The sequence below is a fragment of the Tachyglossus aculeatus genome, unplaced genomic scaffold (assembly GCF_015852505.1).
Source record: "Tachyglossus aculeatus isolate mTacAcu1 unplaced genomic scaffold, mTacAcu1.pri scaffold_78_arrow_ctg1, whole genome shotgun sequence".
Classification (NCBI taxonomy): domain Eukaryota; kingdom Metazoa; phylum Chordata; class Mammalia; order Monotremata; family Tachyglossidae; genus Tachyglossus; species Tachyglossus aculeatus.
Window position 1 is genome coordinate 24815 of NW_024045093.1, and position 16192 is coordinate 41006.

The 16192-nt window shown below is 43.8% G+C and overlaps 1 protein-coding gene across 1 annotated transcript; it reads left to right on the top strand.

The window, feature by feature from the left end:
* Window positions 1-14651: 14651 nt before the first annotated feature.
* LOC119924078 (olfactory receptor 4A15-like) lies at window positions 14652-15619 on the top strand. Its single transcript, XM_038743143.1, has 2 exons — window positions 14652-14971; window positions 15097-15619. Exons 1-2 carry the CDS (start codon window positions 14652-14654, stop codon window positions 15617-15619), a joined length of 843 nt encoding a protein of 280 aa, XP_038599071.1.
* The last annotated feature ends 573 nt before the right edge of the window (window positions 15620-16192 follow it).

The window sequence follows — 16192 nt, forward strand, 5'->3', positions numbered from 1 at the left end:
CAGAATTTAGAGTGGAACGAGAAGCTTGATGGTTAAATTGGGGGAACTCAGGAGGAGAATTTATTTGTTAGTCTGCTTAGCTGTTGAAAAGACTTGTGCACCAGAACACAAGTGAAGCACAGCTGTGGCATGGGGAATGACGACTTGGAGCGGATGTCCCAGTACTAGGTCCTCAGAGGCTTCCACTGTTTGTGTGGCTGCAGCTACCACACGAAGACACTGCTTGAAGGCGGACACTACTAGGTAAAGAATGTACCTATAATAACCAAGGAGAGGAGTCGTGGGAATTTCCACTTTTCTGGGTAAGCATAGCCTAGTGCAAACCCTCTCATTTCACACAGAACAAGGTGAATGGTCTAGTATAACTAGGTAATCCCAGAATTGGGGCCACAGAGAGGGTCTGCTTCAAATCTGCAAGAGAGCCTTCGGCCTCGGCCATCCACAGGAACTGCTCCTGGGGGCCGGTAGCGAAGGCCTGCAATGGCTTGGCCCTGTAAGAATAGGACGGGGTCCATTGGCAGCAGCAACCCTTCAACTCACAAAAAGACCGAGTTTATGCTGGGCTAGTAGGGCGGGACACCTTCAAAAGGGCAGAAATATGATAAGGAGACCACAGAGCTAACTTCTCTGAGATGCTGTAGCCATGTCCTGCTCTTGCTCGGGGAGAGTCGGTACTGAAGTTTTAGAGGAAGGGCTTATTGGGGGCTCTTAATTTGCATGTAAAGGTGGCGGGGCGAGGGCTGAGCCTACCTTGTTAGTATGGCTTGATCATAGAGCGGTAAAGCATCGAGAAGAGGACTCCAATCTGAATGTACCTTCTCCTTAATAGGTAGCACAAAGAAAAGTGATATTTCTTGATAAGGGCCAAGGGTAGCCATAGACTCCGTTCCAGGGCGCACCATAGTGAGCAACCAAGTTTCCCTAGCAGGTCGAGTCCTAATAAATTTACTGGGCGGGTGGGGGTTAAAGATGAAGGGGTGCTGTGTTACCAGCTCTCCTAGCCTCATACCCAGTGGTTCAATAACGCCTGTAGTTAAAGAAACTTTAGCTTATCCAATAGTTCTAACAACGCTCCCTCATAATGGGGCACCTGGGAGAGCCGACCGCTGAATGGTGGAGCGCGCGGCTCCAGCATTCAGTAAGAAGGGAAGGAAGGGTCGTTCTCGCTATGTTGCATTGAACTTCTGGGCCCGAAGGAGTCTGCGCTACCGGTATTTGGACAAAGGTGGAAAGTCCCTCACCTTCCCCCACATACTCTTATTCCTTGTGCCACCTTTCTGGGAAAGTGTGATGGGGCATCTTTCTAGATTTTGTTGGGTTAAGGGGGCATTTATTCTTCCAATGACTTTCTTGGCTGCGATAAAAATAAGGCCCCTTAGGGCCTTTTATCTATCTGAGGCGCGGGCAGAAGGCACACCCCATGAGATCATCTGTTGGGTCTGTTCAGAGCCTGAACTGTTCAGTCTTTTGTTTCTGGTTGGCGGCACAGTGATTGGCTACTTTAGTAATTTCTCAAAGGATTCTGCCTGTCAGCCGCCCACGCAGTTTAACTTGAGTTGGAAGTGGATTTTCTGAGTTAGGCATGCCACAAAGGCAGCCCCCTAGGCGATGTGGGGTCACAGTCCTAGCGTCTGGTATACCTGAATGCTGTTCAAAGATTTTCCATAGTCTTTCCATCTACACCCCAGGACTGTCTTCTTCCCCTTGCTTATGGTTGCTAATTTTTAACTGATCAGTTTAAGGCTGACAGACCACAGTGACTGCTCCTAACAGCTTTTCCCGATCAGGGTCAAAGTCTACCTGATACGTTCTAGGTCCTGCAGGCCAGACCGACTCTTCGAATGATTTTTCTTTCAAGCATCAGGAGTTATGAGCCATCATAGCTGGTTTATTGGCCCACTCCAGGTCGTATCACTGGATTTTAGTGGCAGGTTCCTCCTTAAACTTTCCCAGACTTCCTTTTATACCAGGAAATTCTTTCATCAGGGCCCTTAAATCACCAGGAGTCCAAGGACATGGACCGGCAACATGGACCCGCACTTGTTTTCCTTATCCACTCTGGGCCATCCTTAGGGACAAAGATGGAGCATCTTGTCCCCGCGTTCCTACCTCCTTTTGCAATCCCGTATGGTGACTCACAGGAGTATTACCGGGGGTCTATCGAAGTATTCTAGCGGTTTATCCTAGGGGCCTCAGGGAGTCTTTCCTCGGGCAAAGCAGGCGGAAGGTCCCCACTGGGTCTTCCGACAGCCCCACACAATCACTGGAGTCACGGGGTTCACAGTGGTCCACTTGCATTGGAGGTCGTACTGGTCATGGCCGTAGTTAGCAGACAGGTTCTGGGTGTCTTGACCACTGGTAGAGTCCCAGACCTGGGGCGTTGATTTTTATTCAGACACACTGGGCAACTTTCACACCAAAAAAAACATTTAGGTGGAGTCGGGGCAAGCAGCCTAGCATATTACCCCACATCCATTCCCATGCCTGGCCAGCAGGACAAGCGACCCAGCATGTTCCCCTACTTCCTTAGGTACCTTAGTCTTATAGAGGACCGCCCCCGGATTGGTTCTTAAGGGGTCAGCCCCAGTTTCGGTTCTTATGGGGTCTGCTCCCGAGAAAAAATTTGGTTCCCCCTTTCCTTGTTGTGCTGGGCTGAATGAGATCCACGGTGGCTAGGGAGACCCCCCAGCTAAGGGTCTGATGGACTGAAGGACTGAAATCCACGAAGGGATTTAAAAAGTCTCCCTAATCTAGATATGTGCTGTGCTACAGAGAGTCCTTGGTCTAGCAGGTCACAAGCGCGCCTTTCTCAAGAACTCAAGTGGATCCCGGACATAGATCCCAGATGTGTAGTCTAAGGAAAAAAATCAAGTCACAGTGCTAGTGTTTTTTTATTGCAATATCAATACAAATCTGTATGGGTGGAGACAGACAGAGTCTATTTTCCTAAAATGAGCTCAACCTCATCCTCGACAGGTGGGAAAGGCAGCAACAGGGGAAGGGTGCAGCAAAAGCATGACTTAGGGAAAACGAGGTAGATTGATGCAAAATGGAGACTGAAAACCAAGTGGAGTAAGGCGATGATGAGGGAAAAAGGATCCTTTTGTTAGCCATGGCCCAGCGAAGACAATCATAATAATACAGGGAATCTGTAGAATGCCTTCTTCTTTCCAGAGCACTAATTTTTTGTAGCATTTTTTAAAGAAAAAAAATTGTAGAAAAAAGTTTTGTAGAATTTTTTTGTACCTTTATGTATGTATATATGTTTGTACGTATTTATTACTCTATTTTTATTTTGTTGTACATATTTATTCTATTTATTTTATTTTGTTAGTATGTCTTGTGTTGTTGTCTGTCTCCCCCTTCTAGACTGTGAGCCCATTGTTGGGTAGGGTCCGTCTCTATATGTTGCCAACTTTTACTTGTACTGATTCCCTGCATCGATTGCCTGCTGTTTCAAGCTCGTTACAGGGTGAATCCGGGAATGTGGGGGGCGGGGGGAGGCTAACCCTCCCCATGGGCTCATCTGGCAGTCTTTCTCTTTCCCTACAGCAGGGCCTGATCCCCTTTTCAAGCCCCTCTGCAAAACAATTCCTTTTCTCCAAAATTTCCTCCTCCTCAAGCTTCTCAGTAAGGCAATTCCGTTTCTCCTCAGATTCCTCCTTCGACATTGTTGCTCACGGGATCAAAGTATAGTCTCATTTTTATGGCTATTGATTCACACAACACTCTGTTGTTTGCTTCTATGTAAAGTGATCTCAGGCCTGTAGCCCTCACCGGGTTACTCACAGCCCGGACACTTAAACTGTTCTGGGGCCACACTCTTGCTGAGGTGGAGTGTTGAAGGAAAATAGACTAAACTCAAGACCCTGGCATTACCTGATCCCTGGACCCACTTCCTCAGACTAAATCTTTTACACATGAATTCGACCCCTAATCTACTTACTCAACTAACTCTGCCAGCAAACACGACCCGCAGCTTTCTGCTTATTGCATCCTGCCACGGTGGAGGGACGGTGGAGGGGCCCTCCGGCTTAATGATCTGCAGAATAAAGAAAACCGGAGAAGAAGGAAAACCGGAGAAGAAGGAAAACTGCACTGTCATTACAAATGCCAGAAACCGAACAAACTATGTGCTAGTAGAGGTCTGGAAGACGCTCGGTGTTACGGTCAACAAGCGTAGTACAAGAGGAGGGGAAAATTATACCGTGCTGTTGCTCACTGTCCTCCGAAGTGAAGGCAGGGGCAGCCCGGGCCCAAGGGACCTCTTAGGCCGGGGACACCCCTGCCGGCCCGCCTGGTTAAGGACCTGAACTCCGGGTGGGACTGATCATCTCGCGGTAGCAAAACTCTATGCTTTGATTGGGCGGGGTAGAGTTGTGTTCTCGTTACAGCTGAATCTTTGATTAAATTATCTAGTTTCTACGTTGTGGTGATCATTCCCTCGGAGGCCCCAGGACACGAACCCTCTAATATAATCTCGGGTAACGAGTTGGCCACTCGAGACTCGACATCGTTGATGTCACACGTGGACTACTCATGTTTTGGGCGCCCCGATTGGAATGCACCATCCTTCCTGTCTCACAAGCCCTTAACCATGGCGTTATCTTTGACTCTTCTCTCTCATTCAGCCCACATAATCAATCTGTCACTAAATCTTGTCGTCCCGCTTCACAACATCGCTAAAACCCGCCCTTTCCTCTCCATCCAAACTGCCACCACGTTAGAATAATCGCTCATCCTATCCCACCTAGATCACTGCACCAGCTTCCGTGCTGACCTCCCAACCTCCTGACTCCCCCCTTCAGTCTACACTTCACTCCGCTGCTCGTTTTATCTTTCTCCAAAAATGTTCAGGTAAAGTCCCCCCCGCCTCAAAAATCTCCAGTGGTTGCCTATCCACCTCCTTATTAAACAAAAACTCCTCACCATTGGTTTTAAAAACTCCATCAACTTGCCTCTCTCCTTTTCTCTCCTTCTGGTGCTAACCTTCTCACTGTGCCTTGATCTCGCCTCTTTCGCTGCTAACCCCTGGCCCACTTCCTTCCTTTGGCCTGGAATGCCCTCCCTCTTCAAATCTGACAAATACTCCCCACCGCTTTCAAAGCCTTATTGAAGGCAAAAGAGTCTTTGCCAAACTAAGCCCCACTTTTCCCCATCTCCCACTCCCTTCTAGCTCACCCTGACCTGCTCCCTTTGCTGTTCTCCCCACCCCACTCCTAAAGCACTTACACATGTATCTGTAATTTTATTCATTTGTACTGATGCCTGTCCCCCAGCCCCTGCTAAACTTTGAGCTCCTTTTGAGCAAGGATTGTCACTGTTCATTGTTGTATTGTACTTTCCCAAGACCTTAGTATAGTGCTCTGCACACAGTAATAATAATAATAATAATGGCACTTATTGAGCGCTTACTATGTGCAAAACAATGTTCTAAGAGCTGAGGAGGTTACAAGTTGATCAGGTTGTCCCACGGGGGGTTCGCAGTCTTAATCCCCATTTTACAGTTGAGGTCAATGAGGCCCAGAGAAGTTAAGTGACTTGCCCAAAGTATCACAGCAAGCAAGTGTTGAAATGATATTAGGTCTTTGACCAGCAGCAGGTATATGACAGGCAGAGAAGGGGGTGAAGGGTGGTACTGTCTACCTCCTAGGTATTTGACTGGATTATGGATGTGCCTGGGCTCCCTTATCTGATTGACCACTATCTTGTTAAAGGGGGTGATTTACAACTTGATAATGAGTTGATTATTCCTTTGGAAGATTTTCCAGTTCTAGAATGCAATCTGAAGCAACCTGGGAGGGCTTGGGTTCCAAACCTGGCCCTGCCACTTGTCTGCTTCGGGACCTTGGGTAAATAACTTCTCTGGGACTCAGTTACCTCATTTATAAAATGGAGATTACGTTTGTGAGCCCTATGTGGGACGTGGACTGTATCCAACCTGATTAGCTTGTACTTACCCCAGCACTTACTACAATGCCTTTATATGATATGATTTATTTATTTATCTATACATTTATTTATATTAATGTCTGTCTCCCCCCCTGGACTGTGAGCTCGTTGTGGGCAACGAATGTGTCTGCTTGTTTTTATATTTTACATTCCCACACGCTTATTCATTCATTCATTCAATCGTATTTATTGAGCGCTTATTGTGTGCAGAGCACGGTACTAAGCGCTTGGGAAGTACAAGTTGGCAACATGTAGAGACGGTCCCTACCCAACAGCGGGCTCACAGTCTAGAAGGGGAAGACAGACAACAAAACAAAACATATTAACAAAATAAAATAAAGTAGTGACCCAGCTCCCCTGGTCCATGTCTGCCGCAGTCCCACTCTAACCCTAAGGGGTTGGGGGTCAGAAGAACCCTCACCCTCAGGCCTTGCTGCCTACTGAATCTGTCTGCAGCTGCTCCCTGGCTCCCTCCCTCACCAAGCCCTAGAGTCACCAACTTAGTTTAGTATAGTGCTTTGCACACAGTAAACACTCAGTTAATACAGTTGAACTAATGAATGAATGTCCGGCATAAAATAAGCACCTAACAAATACGATTAAAAAATAAAGCATTACAAAACAAAATAAAAAAATATTCTGCAGCTTCTTACCTCTTTTGATCAAGACATAGCAAATGGGATATGGTGTCAGTGAGTCAGTAAATCATATTTATCGAGTGCTTACTGTGTGCAGAGCTCTATACGTAGAGCTTGGGAGAGTACAACATTATAAGAGACACGTTCCCTGCCCACGATAATAATAATAATAATAATAATAATAATAATAATAATGGCATTTACTAAGCGCTTACTATGTGCAAAGCACTGTTCTAAGCACTGGGGAGGTTACAAGGTGATCAGGTTGTCCCACGTGGGACACACAGTCTTAAACCCCATTTTAAAGGTCACTGAGGTCACTGAGACACAGAGAAGTGAAGTGTCTTGCCCAAAGGCACACAGCTGACAAGTCGTGGAGCCGGGATTTAAATCCATGACCTCTGACTCCAAAGTCCCTGCTCTTTCCACTGAACCACGCTGCTTTTCTAATCATACAATCTAGAGGGGGAGACAGACATTATTATAAATTAAATTACAGATGTGTATGTAAGTTCTGTGGGGCTGGGAGGGAGGATGAATAAAGGGAGCAAGTCAAGGCTATGCAAAATGGAGTGGAAGAGGAAAGGAGGGCTTAGTCAGGGAAGTCTTTTTGGAAGAGAAGTACTTTCAATGAGACTTCTAAGAGGGAGGAAGTAATTGCCTTTTAAATATAATAATAATTATATTAATATTAATAATAATTATGACATTTATCAAGTGCTTACTGTATTGAAAGAACTGTTCTAAGTGCTAGGAAGGTTACAAGGTGATCAGGTTATCCCACGGGGGCTAACAGTCTTAATTCCCATTTTACAGATGAGGTAATTGAGGCTCAGAGAAGTTGAGTGACTTGCCCAAAGTAACACAGCTGACAATTAACAGAACAAGGATTTGAACCCATAACCTCTGACTCCAAAGCCCGTGCCCTTTCCATTGAGCCAAGCTGCTAGGAATGAAGAGGAAGGACATCCCAGACTACAGGGGAGATATGGGTGAGAGGTCGATGGCAAGATAGATGAGATCGAGATACAGTGAGAAGGTTGTCATTGGAAATAGGAGAATGAAGTCTTCAGGAAGATGCCAAGAGAGCTGGACCTTGTGTCTTTTGAAAGGCCACTTGAATGGACACCATCTCTACTGCTGAATGATAGCCATTATTAAGTGGGTGTTATATATATAGACCTGCAACGTAGATGAGCTGGCATTTGTGGATAATATTTTCATCCATGCATTCTGTCAGAATTAATGCATTAATTTTGGCCAAATCTATGAACAGCCCTAGAAGAAAGGTTTTCTGCGTATGTAAAATATTCCTTCCCCACAAAATGTGGTCGCTGGGGGGCAAGGGTTGGGTAGGTTTGGGAATGGAACAGGGAACATCCAGCATAGGACTTGTGAATCTGGAGAAAACTGTCCATCAGAAAGACTCTTGCCAATCACGCAAGCAGGAAGGCAAGGTTGGAGTGCAAGCCCAACTTTTGCCTGAATTTAAGGGGAAATCTGTTAAACTGAGAGCAAAATAGAACATTCAGTAAAACCAAGTGAACTTACCATACATAATAAGATCAGATGTTAAATAAACCTAGAATGGATTAGTTATAGTAGGACCTGTGCTCTCTTCATCTTTGTTTTTGTTTTCTGAACTGATAATTTTGCTTCCTGTTGCCAAGATGTTACACTGGCTATTTTCCTAAAGGAGCATTCTGCTTGTCAGACTCAATACTTTTGTCCTCTAGCTTGTAAGCTTGTTGTGGGCAGTGATTGTGTCTACTAACTCTGATATATTTTACTCTACCGAACACTTAGTACAGCGCTCTGCGCAGAGGAAGTGCTCATAAATATCATTGACTGATTTAGTCTATTAAAGACATTATCAACCTAAAGTGCCCATTGATGTTCTTTCCACTTGACAAATGTGTGAAATCAGAGATACAAAAGTCAGGCAAGCAAGTGAGCAATCTCTTTTGCTTGAAATACCCAGACAAATGAGCTGGAAAATTTCCCCCCAAAATCATCTGAAAAATGTTCTCAGCTACCTTCTCCAAATCACCAGGGGACATTTGGTTGCAAGGTACCAGTGACTGGCAATTTGACGATGGTCATAAGAGAAACAGAAATGATTTCTCTTTTGGGATCAAAATCAAGTGAAAATGTCTTTTTCCTTCCCTGCATCTATACTCCTTTTTTTAAAGCAAAATTCAGTTTGGCGTCGTCTTGGGCAAACCTTCCACAAGGGGAGACTGATCATATTCCCATGAGGCTGATTAGACAGAACTTTATGACGCTCCTGAATATCTGTAGAATCCAGTTTAAATGTGAGAGGAGAAACAGTGTACCTAATGAAACTGCTTCAGGGCATACCTAGAGCAAGGATGGACAAATCGAGTCTGGTAGAGATGTTTGCCACAGTCCCAGCAAAATACATTCTTTCTCATTGACTTGGAAAAGTCACCAAGTTTTTAGTGCACTTAGACGTCCCCCTTCATAAAGGATCTAGATGTTCTGAGAGGAGGATCTTGAGCTAATATTGCAGAGAAAGATTGACAATGAATGGAAATTGGACTAAAATTCGTTGCTGCTCTAAATCTGGACTTGACTCCAAGAAAAGACACCTCAGGACAAGTTTAGGTTTATCCAGAAGCCATTTGGGTTCTTATGGAATCTCAGACCTGATGCTTTTCTAGTTTCTAGGATTTTGTATCTTAGGCAGGGATAAGGAAACAAAGCTGGAAAACATGGTTGTGGCTGGAATGGAGTGGCCACTAGTTCCTTTACGTAACCATTTTAGGCTGGTGCCTGGCCTACCTCAAGGACTATGTAATTGGGGCAAGCCATTGCTGAAGTTGGGTGAACAGGGAACAAAGGAAGAAATCCACATCTAAGAAGGCATAGAAAGTGAGTGTTTGGATAGGGTTCGATCACTCCTCCCAAGGAAAAATGTCACATGTTGTTTTCATCTTGGAGAAATCAGGATACTGTAAATTGATGAATTTACTGAGCACCACTGTACTAAGCACTTGGTAGAGTACAATCGAATTAGTAGACATGGTCCTTGCTCTTAAGGAGCTTGCATTTTAGCAGGGGAAACAGATACTGAAATAATGTAGAGAGAGGAGTAAAGAGGAAAAGGGGAGGTGTACATGAATTACTGCTTGAATAATTTATTATATAAGATATGGACATAAGTGTTATAGAAGCTTGAGTTTGTTAGGTACTCAGGTGGCATTGAAGTGCTGAGACATCAACTGAAGGAAATATAGCCTGAGTACAGGAAATAATTAGAGTAGATCTCTTTGTCGGAGATGTTATTTCAGTAGCAATTTGAAATTGGGGAGTTTGAGGAAGTGGGGGAGGGGGTTCTGTAGGATTTGCAGAGGGAGGGAGTTCCAGGAAGAGAGAAAAACATGAGAAAGCGATCCCTAGCTGAAGAGACAAGAATGAATCATCGTCTGGAAGGAGCAACGAGTCCTAGTTGGGTGGGAAAAGAGAATGAATAAGTAAGAAGGACAGATTTTATTGAGTGTTTTAAAGCCAGTGATTAGGAGTTCCTGCTTGATGCAGAGAGGACTGGAGAACCATTGGAGGTTTTTGAGGAGTGGAGAGATGTGGCAGAACAACATATTAGAAAGATCAACATTTTAGCGAACCAGTGTGGCCTGATGGATAAAGCATGGATCTGGGCGTCAGAAGGACCTGCGTTCTAATCCCTGCCCTGCCCTTAGCTCGCTGCCTGACCTTGGGGAAGTCACTTAACTTCTTTGTGCCTCAGTTCCCTCCTCTGTAAAAAGGGGTTAAGGTTGCGAGCCCATTGTGGGACATAAATTGTACCAATCTGATTAGCAACCTGATTAGCATGTATCTACCCCAGCATTTAGTATAGTGCCTGGCACAACATAAGCACTTAACAAATGAATTAAAAAATGATGCTGGGCTCAGAGTGAAATATGGATAGAAGAGGGGAGCGACTGATGCAACTGTCAATCCATGAGTGTGTCTCTGAGAGGGACTATCTTGTGAGCTACTAGCTAAAGTAGTTTATCAAATGAGCTATTGAGGTTGGGGGACAATACTATAAAGGAAATTATCCACTTTAATATTACACATTTAACAAATACATCTCTTCCATTCTGGCTGATCATTACTTCAGTGACTTTTTATTCATTTCATTAAAAGGAATTTTATTCTAAATCCTATTGGCCAGCATTTTTCTCTAATGATGATCATGTCTGGAGACTGTAAAATCCATATGAATGTCCGTTTCTCCTTCATGTGCTTATATAAATGCAGCTAATTGGAAAACCACATACGTAGTGCACAATAACCTCCACAAAACTGTAAATAAATTTAGGAATTGACCTAATTTGTCCCAAACCTGAAATCAGTTACGAATCCAGGGAACAGTTATGTGTTTCTATTGCAAATCTCAGATGTAAACAGGTGCTCAAAATGCCTTTTTCACTGCATTTATGTGTGGCCCTTCAGAAATATTGTCCATATCTGTACTCTCCCAAGCACTCAGTGAAATGCTCTGCACACAGTAACCAATTGATCAATCAACCAGGTTTATTAAGGGTTTGCTTTGTGCAGAGTACTGTACTAAGGGCCTGGAAGAGTACAATGTAACAGAGTTAATAGATACATTCCCTACCCACAATAAGCTTACAGGCTAGAGGAACAGACAATATAAATGAATAAATTATGGATATGTACATAAGTGCTGTGAGGCTGAGGGAGCAATGCAAATCTAAATGCAAAGGTGACACAGAAGGGAATGGTAGAGGAGGAAATCAGGGCTTATTCAGGAAAATAAACGAGGCTTGGAATGTGGGGAGAGTGACTGTCTGTTGGATATGAAGAGGGAGGACATCCAGGACAGAGGCAAAATATGGGCAATAGGTCGGCAATGAGATAGATGAGATCACAGTACAGTGAGTAGGTTGGCATTAGAGGAGTGAAGTGTCTGGGCTGGGTTATAGTAGGGAGGAGGAAGGTAACGTAGGACGGGGCAAGGTGATTAAGTGTTTTAAAGCTGATGGTAAGGAGTGAGGAATCATAGACTGAATGTTTTGTAGAAAAATAATCTGGGCATCAGAATGAAGTATGGATTAGAGAGGAGAGAGATGGGAGGCAGGAAGGTTAGCAAGAAGGTGAATACAGTGATCAAGATGGGATAGGTTAGTGCTTGGATTAACATGGTAGCAGTTTGGATGGAGAGGAAAAGGCAGATTTTAGCGATGTTTTAAAGGTTGGATTTAGAGGATTTAGTGACAGATTGAATATGTGAGTTGAATGAGAGAGTTGAGTCAAGGATGACACCAAGGTTATGAGCTTGTGAGACAGGAAGGATGGTGGTGCTGTGTGCAGTGATGGGAAAGTCATGGGTACGACACGGTTTGGGTGGGAAGATAAGAGAGTGCTGTTTAGGACATGTTATGCTTGAGGTGTCGGTGTTACATCTAAATAGAGATATCTTGAAGGCAGGAGGAAATATGAGACTGCAGAAGAGAGAGATCTGGGTTGGAGGTACAGATCCGGGAATTATTCTCATAGAGATGGTAGGTAGTTGGAGCCATGAGAGAGAATGAGTGGGAGTGGGTGTAGATGGAGAATAGAAGGGGACCTAGAACAGAACCCTGAGGGACCCCCCCACAGTTAGGGGATGTGAGACAGAGGAGGAGCCTGGGAAACAGATTGAGACTGAGCAGCCAGAGAGATGAGAAGTGTTTAGTACAGTGCTCTGCACACAGTAAGCGCTCAATAAATACGATTGATGATTGATGATGAGAACCAGGACAACCAGGACAGTAGACATTCAATACATTGATTGATTGATTGATGTAAAGAGTGGGTGGGCATTGAACGTTTGAGAGAAAGGTTGCAGGACATAGGATACAAGGATTCTAAGGAGTTGATAATTATTAAAGAGGGAGAGCAGGAAGTGGGGAGGGGCAAGGGCAATGCGTTAAAGGATGAATCCTACACATTTCCATGTTTTCCTCTGGGAAGCAGAAGTCCAAAAGGGGATTTAGTAGAAACCTATGCCTGGAAGGAGAGGAGTAAACTCCTAGGTATGTTCTTGTTGTGACTGTTCTTGTTTCTGAAAACACTACTCTCCCCATCTTCAAAGCCTTCTAAAATCAGATCTCCTCCATAAGGCTTTTACTGACTATGAACTCACTTCTTCAATTTTCCCTCTCTTCTGCATTACCTGCACTTGGGTCTCTACCCTTTAAACACTTTGACATTCACCCCTGCCCCAGAGCACTTATGTGCATATCCATCTATCATTTATCTTAATGTCTGCCTCCCGCTCCAGTCTGTAAGCTTCTTGTGGGCAGGTATCAGGTCTACCTAATCTAGTCAGTTAATCATATTTATTGAGCATTTACTATGTGCAGAGTACTATACAAAGCACTTTGGGAGAATACACTATAGCAATATAACACACACATTCCCTGCTTACAACGAGCACTGTTCTGTTGCACTGTACTCTCCCTAGCATTGAATATAGCACTCCAGGCACTCAATAAATATCACTGATTGATTGATTAATTGATAATAGAACAAGAAAGAGCATTCAATATCCTTAATTCAATAATTAACCCCTTATTTTGAGAATAAAAAAGTAAAGAGATTGAAGTTTTGTGGATTATGAGCATTATCAGGAATCTTTGTGACCATTTGCTTCCTCTCTCTAATAGAGCCCCTTACCTATAAGGACGTATCTCTGGAGTGGAATCACAGAAAAAGGATTGTCTGAAAAAGGAACGTTTAGTTGTCTAACTTGTGCCATTGGAGGCATTCACAGTGAGAGGAGGAAATAAACTTAACCTGACAGTACGTACACCTTGTCTACTAAAAAGAGACAACACTTTTCTAAAGCAACCAGTTCAGCAAGCCGATTCGTGGCTTAGTGGAAAAAGCACGGGCCTGGGAGTCAGAAGTCGTGGATTCTAATCCTGGCTCCACTACTTGTCAGCTGTGCGACTTTGGGCAAGTTACTTAACTTCTCTGTGCGTCAGTTACCTCACTTGTAAAATGGGGATAAAGACTGTGAGCCCCACGTAGGACATCCTGATTACCTTGTATCTACTCCAGCACTTAGAACAATGCTTGTCACATAGTAAGAGCTTAACAAATGCATTATTATTATTATTATTGTGATTATCCCTAAGTAAAGCAAAACGGCTTCTGTTGGGAGCTCCAGTGTGCTGTGAAATTCATCAGTCAATCAATCACATTTACTGAGCACTTAAGGTATGCAGACCACTTATGATGATGATGATTATGGTAGTCGTTATGTGCTTACTGTGTGTCAAGCACTGTTCTAAACGCTGGGGTAGATACAAGGTAATTAGGTTGTCCTACATGGGGCTCACAGTCTTCATCCCCATTTTACAGGTGGGGGAACGGAGACACAGATGACTTAATCGATTTGCCCAAGGTCACACAGTTGACAGGTGGTGGAGCCGGGATTAGAACCTACGACCCCTGACTCCCAAGCCCATGCTCTTTCCACTAGGCCCTGCTGCTCTTCAAGCACTGTACTAAGTACTTAGGAAAATACTACAGATTTGGTAGACATGTTTCCTGCTCACAATGAGCTTGCCATCAAGAGGCGGAGAAAACATTAATTATAAATAAATAAATTACAGGTAGGTACGTAAATTCTGTGGGACTGAGGAAGGTGTGACTAAAGCGTGAAAATCCAAGTGAAATGCTACCAGTGGTACTAATCATGCTGGTGGACAAGCTCTGAACTAAGTGGAAAGAATACTGGATTCAGCATATCGAAGCAGTCGATATGCTGCAGAGTGCTGCAGAGAGTAAGCACTCAGTAAATACCATTGATTGATTGTTACTTGGCTTGATTTTTCTTTCTGTCAAATGGGACCAAGGTGTTTCAAGAATGAGTGAAATGTTAGGTAATATAAATTAAGTACCTTGGGTTCCATGGAAAAAAAATTGGTGCTAAAGAAATTCAATTATCTTTATCTTTTCAAGTAAACCAGTTCTCTGTTGTGCATGCTCACCAGTCTGATCATCACCAGCACTGAATTGATGGAAAAAATGAACAAAGTGACCGAATTCATTCTCTTGGGACTTACCTGGAATCCAGAGTTGCAGAAACCTTTATTTGTTTTGTTTCTAATCATTTACCTGGTAACTCTTTTGGGAAACCTGCTTGTGGTTATAACCATCAAGGTCAGTCAGAATCTCAGCTCCCCTGTGTACTACTCCCTCTGGTGCTTATTTTTCATAGGTGCTTTCTACTCCTCTTTCACTACTCCCAAAATGATTGTAGACAGCCTGTCTGCTAGAAAAGTCATATCCTATGATGGCTGTATGGTCCAGCTCTTTCTATCACACTCCTTTGGAAGGACTAGACTGTAATCCCATTGTTGGGTAGGGACCGTCTCTATATGTTGCCAACTTGTACTTCCCAAGCACTTAATACAGGCCCTGCACACAGTAGCGCTCAATAAATATGTTTGAATGAATGAATGACAGAGGTCATCCTTCTCATTGTGATGGCCTTTGATCATTACATGGCCATCTGTAAACCCTTGCACTATTTGATCATCATGAACTGGCAGGTGTGTGTCCTACTGGTGGGGGTAGCCTGGGTATTGGGTTTCTTTCATTCAATAATTCAGATTCCCATTCTATTCCGGCTGCCCTTCTGTGATCCCAATGTCATTGATCCTTTTTTCTGTGACATGTACCCTTTGTTGGAACTCGCCTGCACAAACACCTACGTCGTGGGCCTGTCGGTGGCTATCAACGGTGGCCTGATCTGCACTGTCTGTTTCCTCATGTTGGTCGTCTCCTACATGGTCATCTTGAACTCCCTAAAAAATTATAGTTCAGAGGGAAGGTGCAAAGCCCTCTCCACCTGTCGCTCTCATGTCAAGGTTGTCATGCTGTTCTTTGTTCCCTGTATCTTCACCTACATGAGGCCTGCCTCCACCTTCCCCATGGAAAAAACAGTGGCCATATTCTATGTTTTCAGTAGTCCCATGTTATAACCCTAGATCTACACTGTGAGAAATGAGGAGGTGAAAAATGCCGTGAGGAAGATATGGAGCCAAATAATGACTTCAGGAGATAAGTGAATCACTTTCTGAGAATTACCTTGTTTTTTTTTTTCACTGGGAGAAGGAAGAAACCAGTGGGTTCTTCAAATGCTTTAAGGAAAATCACTGTGGCATAATCTCTTCTAAAAGAACCATACTTGAAGGTTTTAATGTATTTTGAATTGTCGGAACAATGAATGCCATTTCCTGTACATGTTTAAGTCCTCCTTCTCATTATACACATTAATTAAAAAACTCCTTTTAGTACATTCTAATAGCAATTGGAATCCTCTTAAGGGAAGAATACAAGCGAAAGCAGATAGTTTTGGTAAATGAGAGACCACTCCGGATTATATACTCAATAAGTGAAATCAATGTGTCCAGGGTGACATAGTAATGACTTTTATGGGTGAAGGAGAAGAGAGATTTTTTTTTTTGGTATTTGGACAGATTTGAAGCAGCAGAGCCAACATTCTGTGATGAAGAAAGAAGGAGCAAAACCTTAGGGACCACCTGGACTTGGGA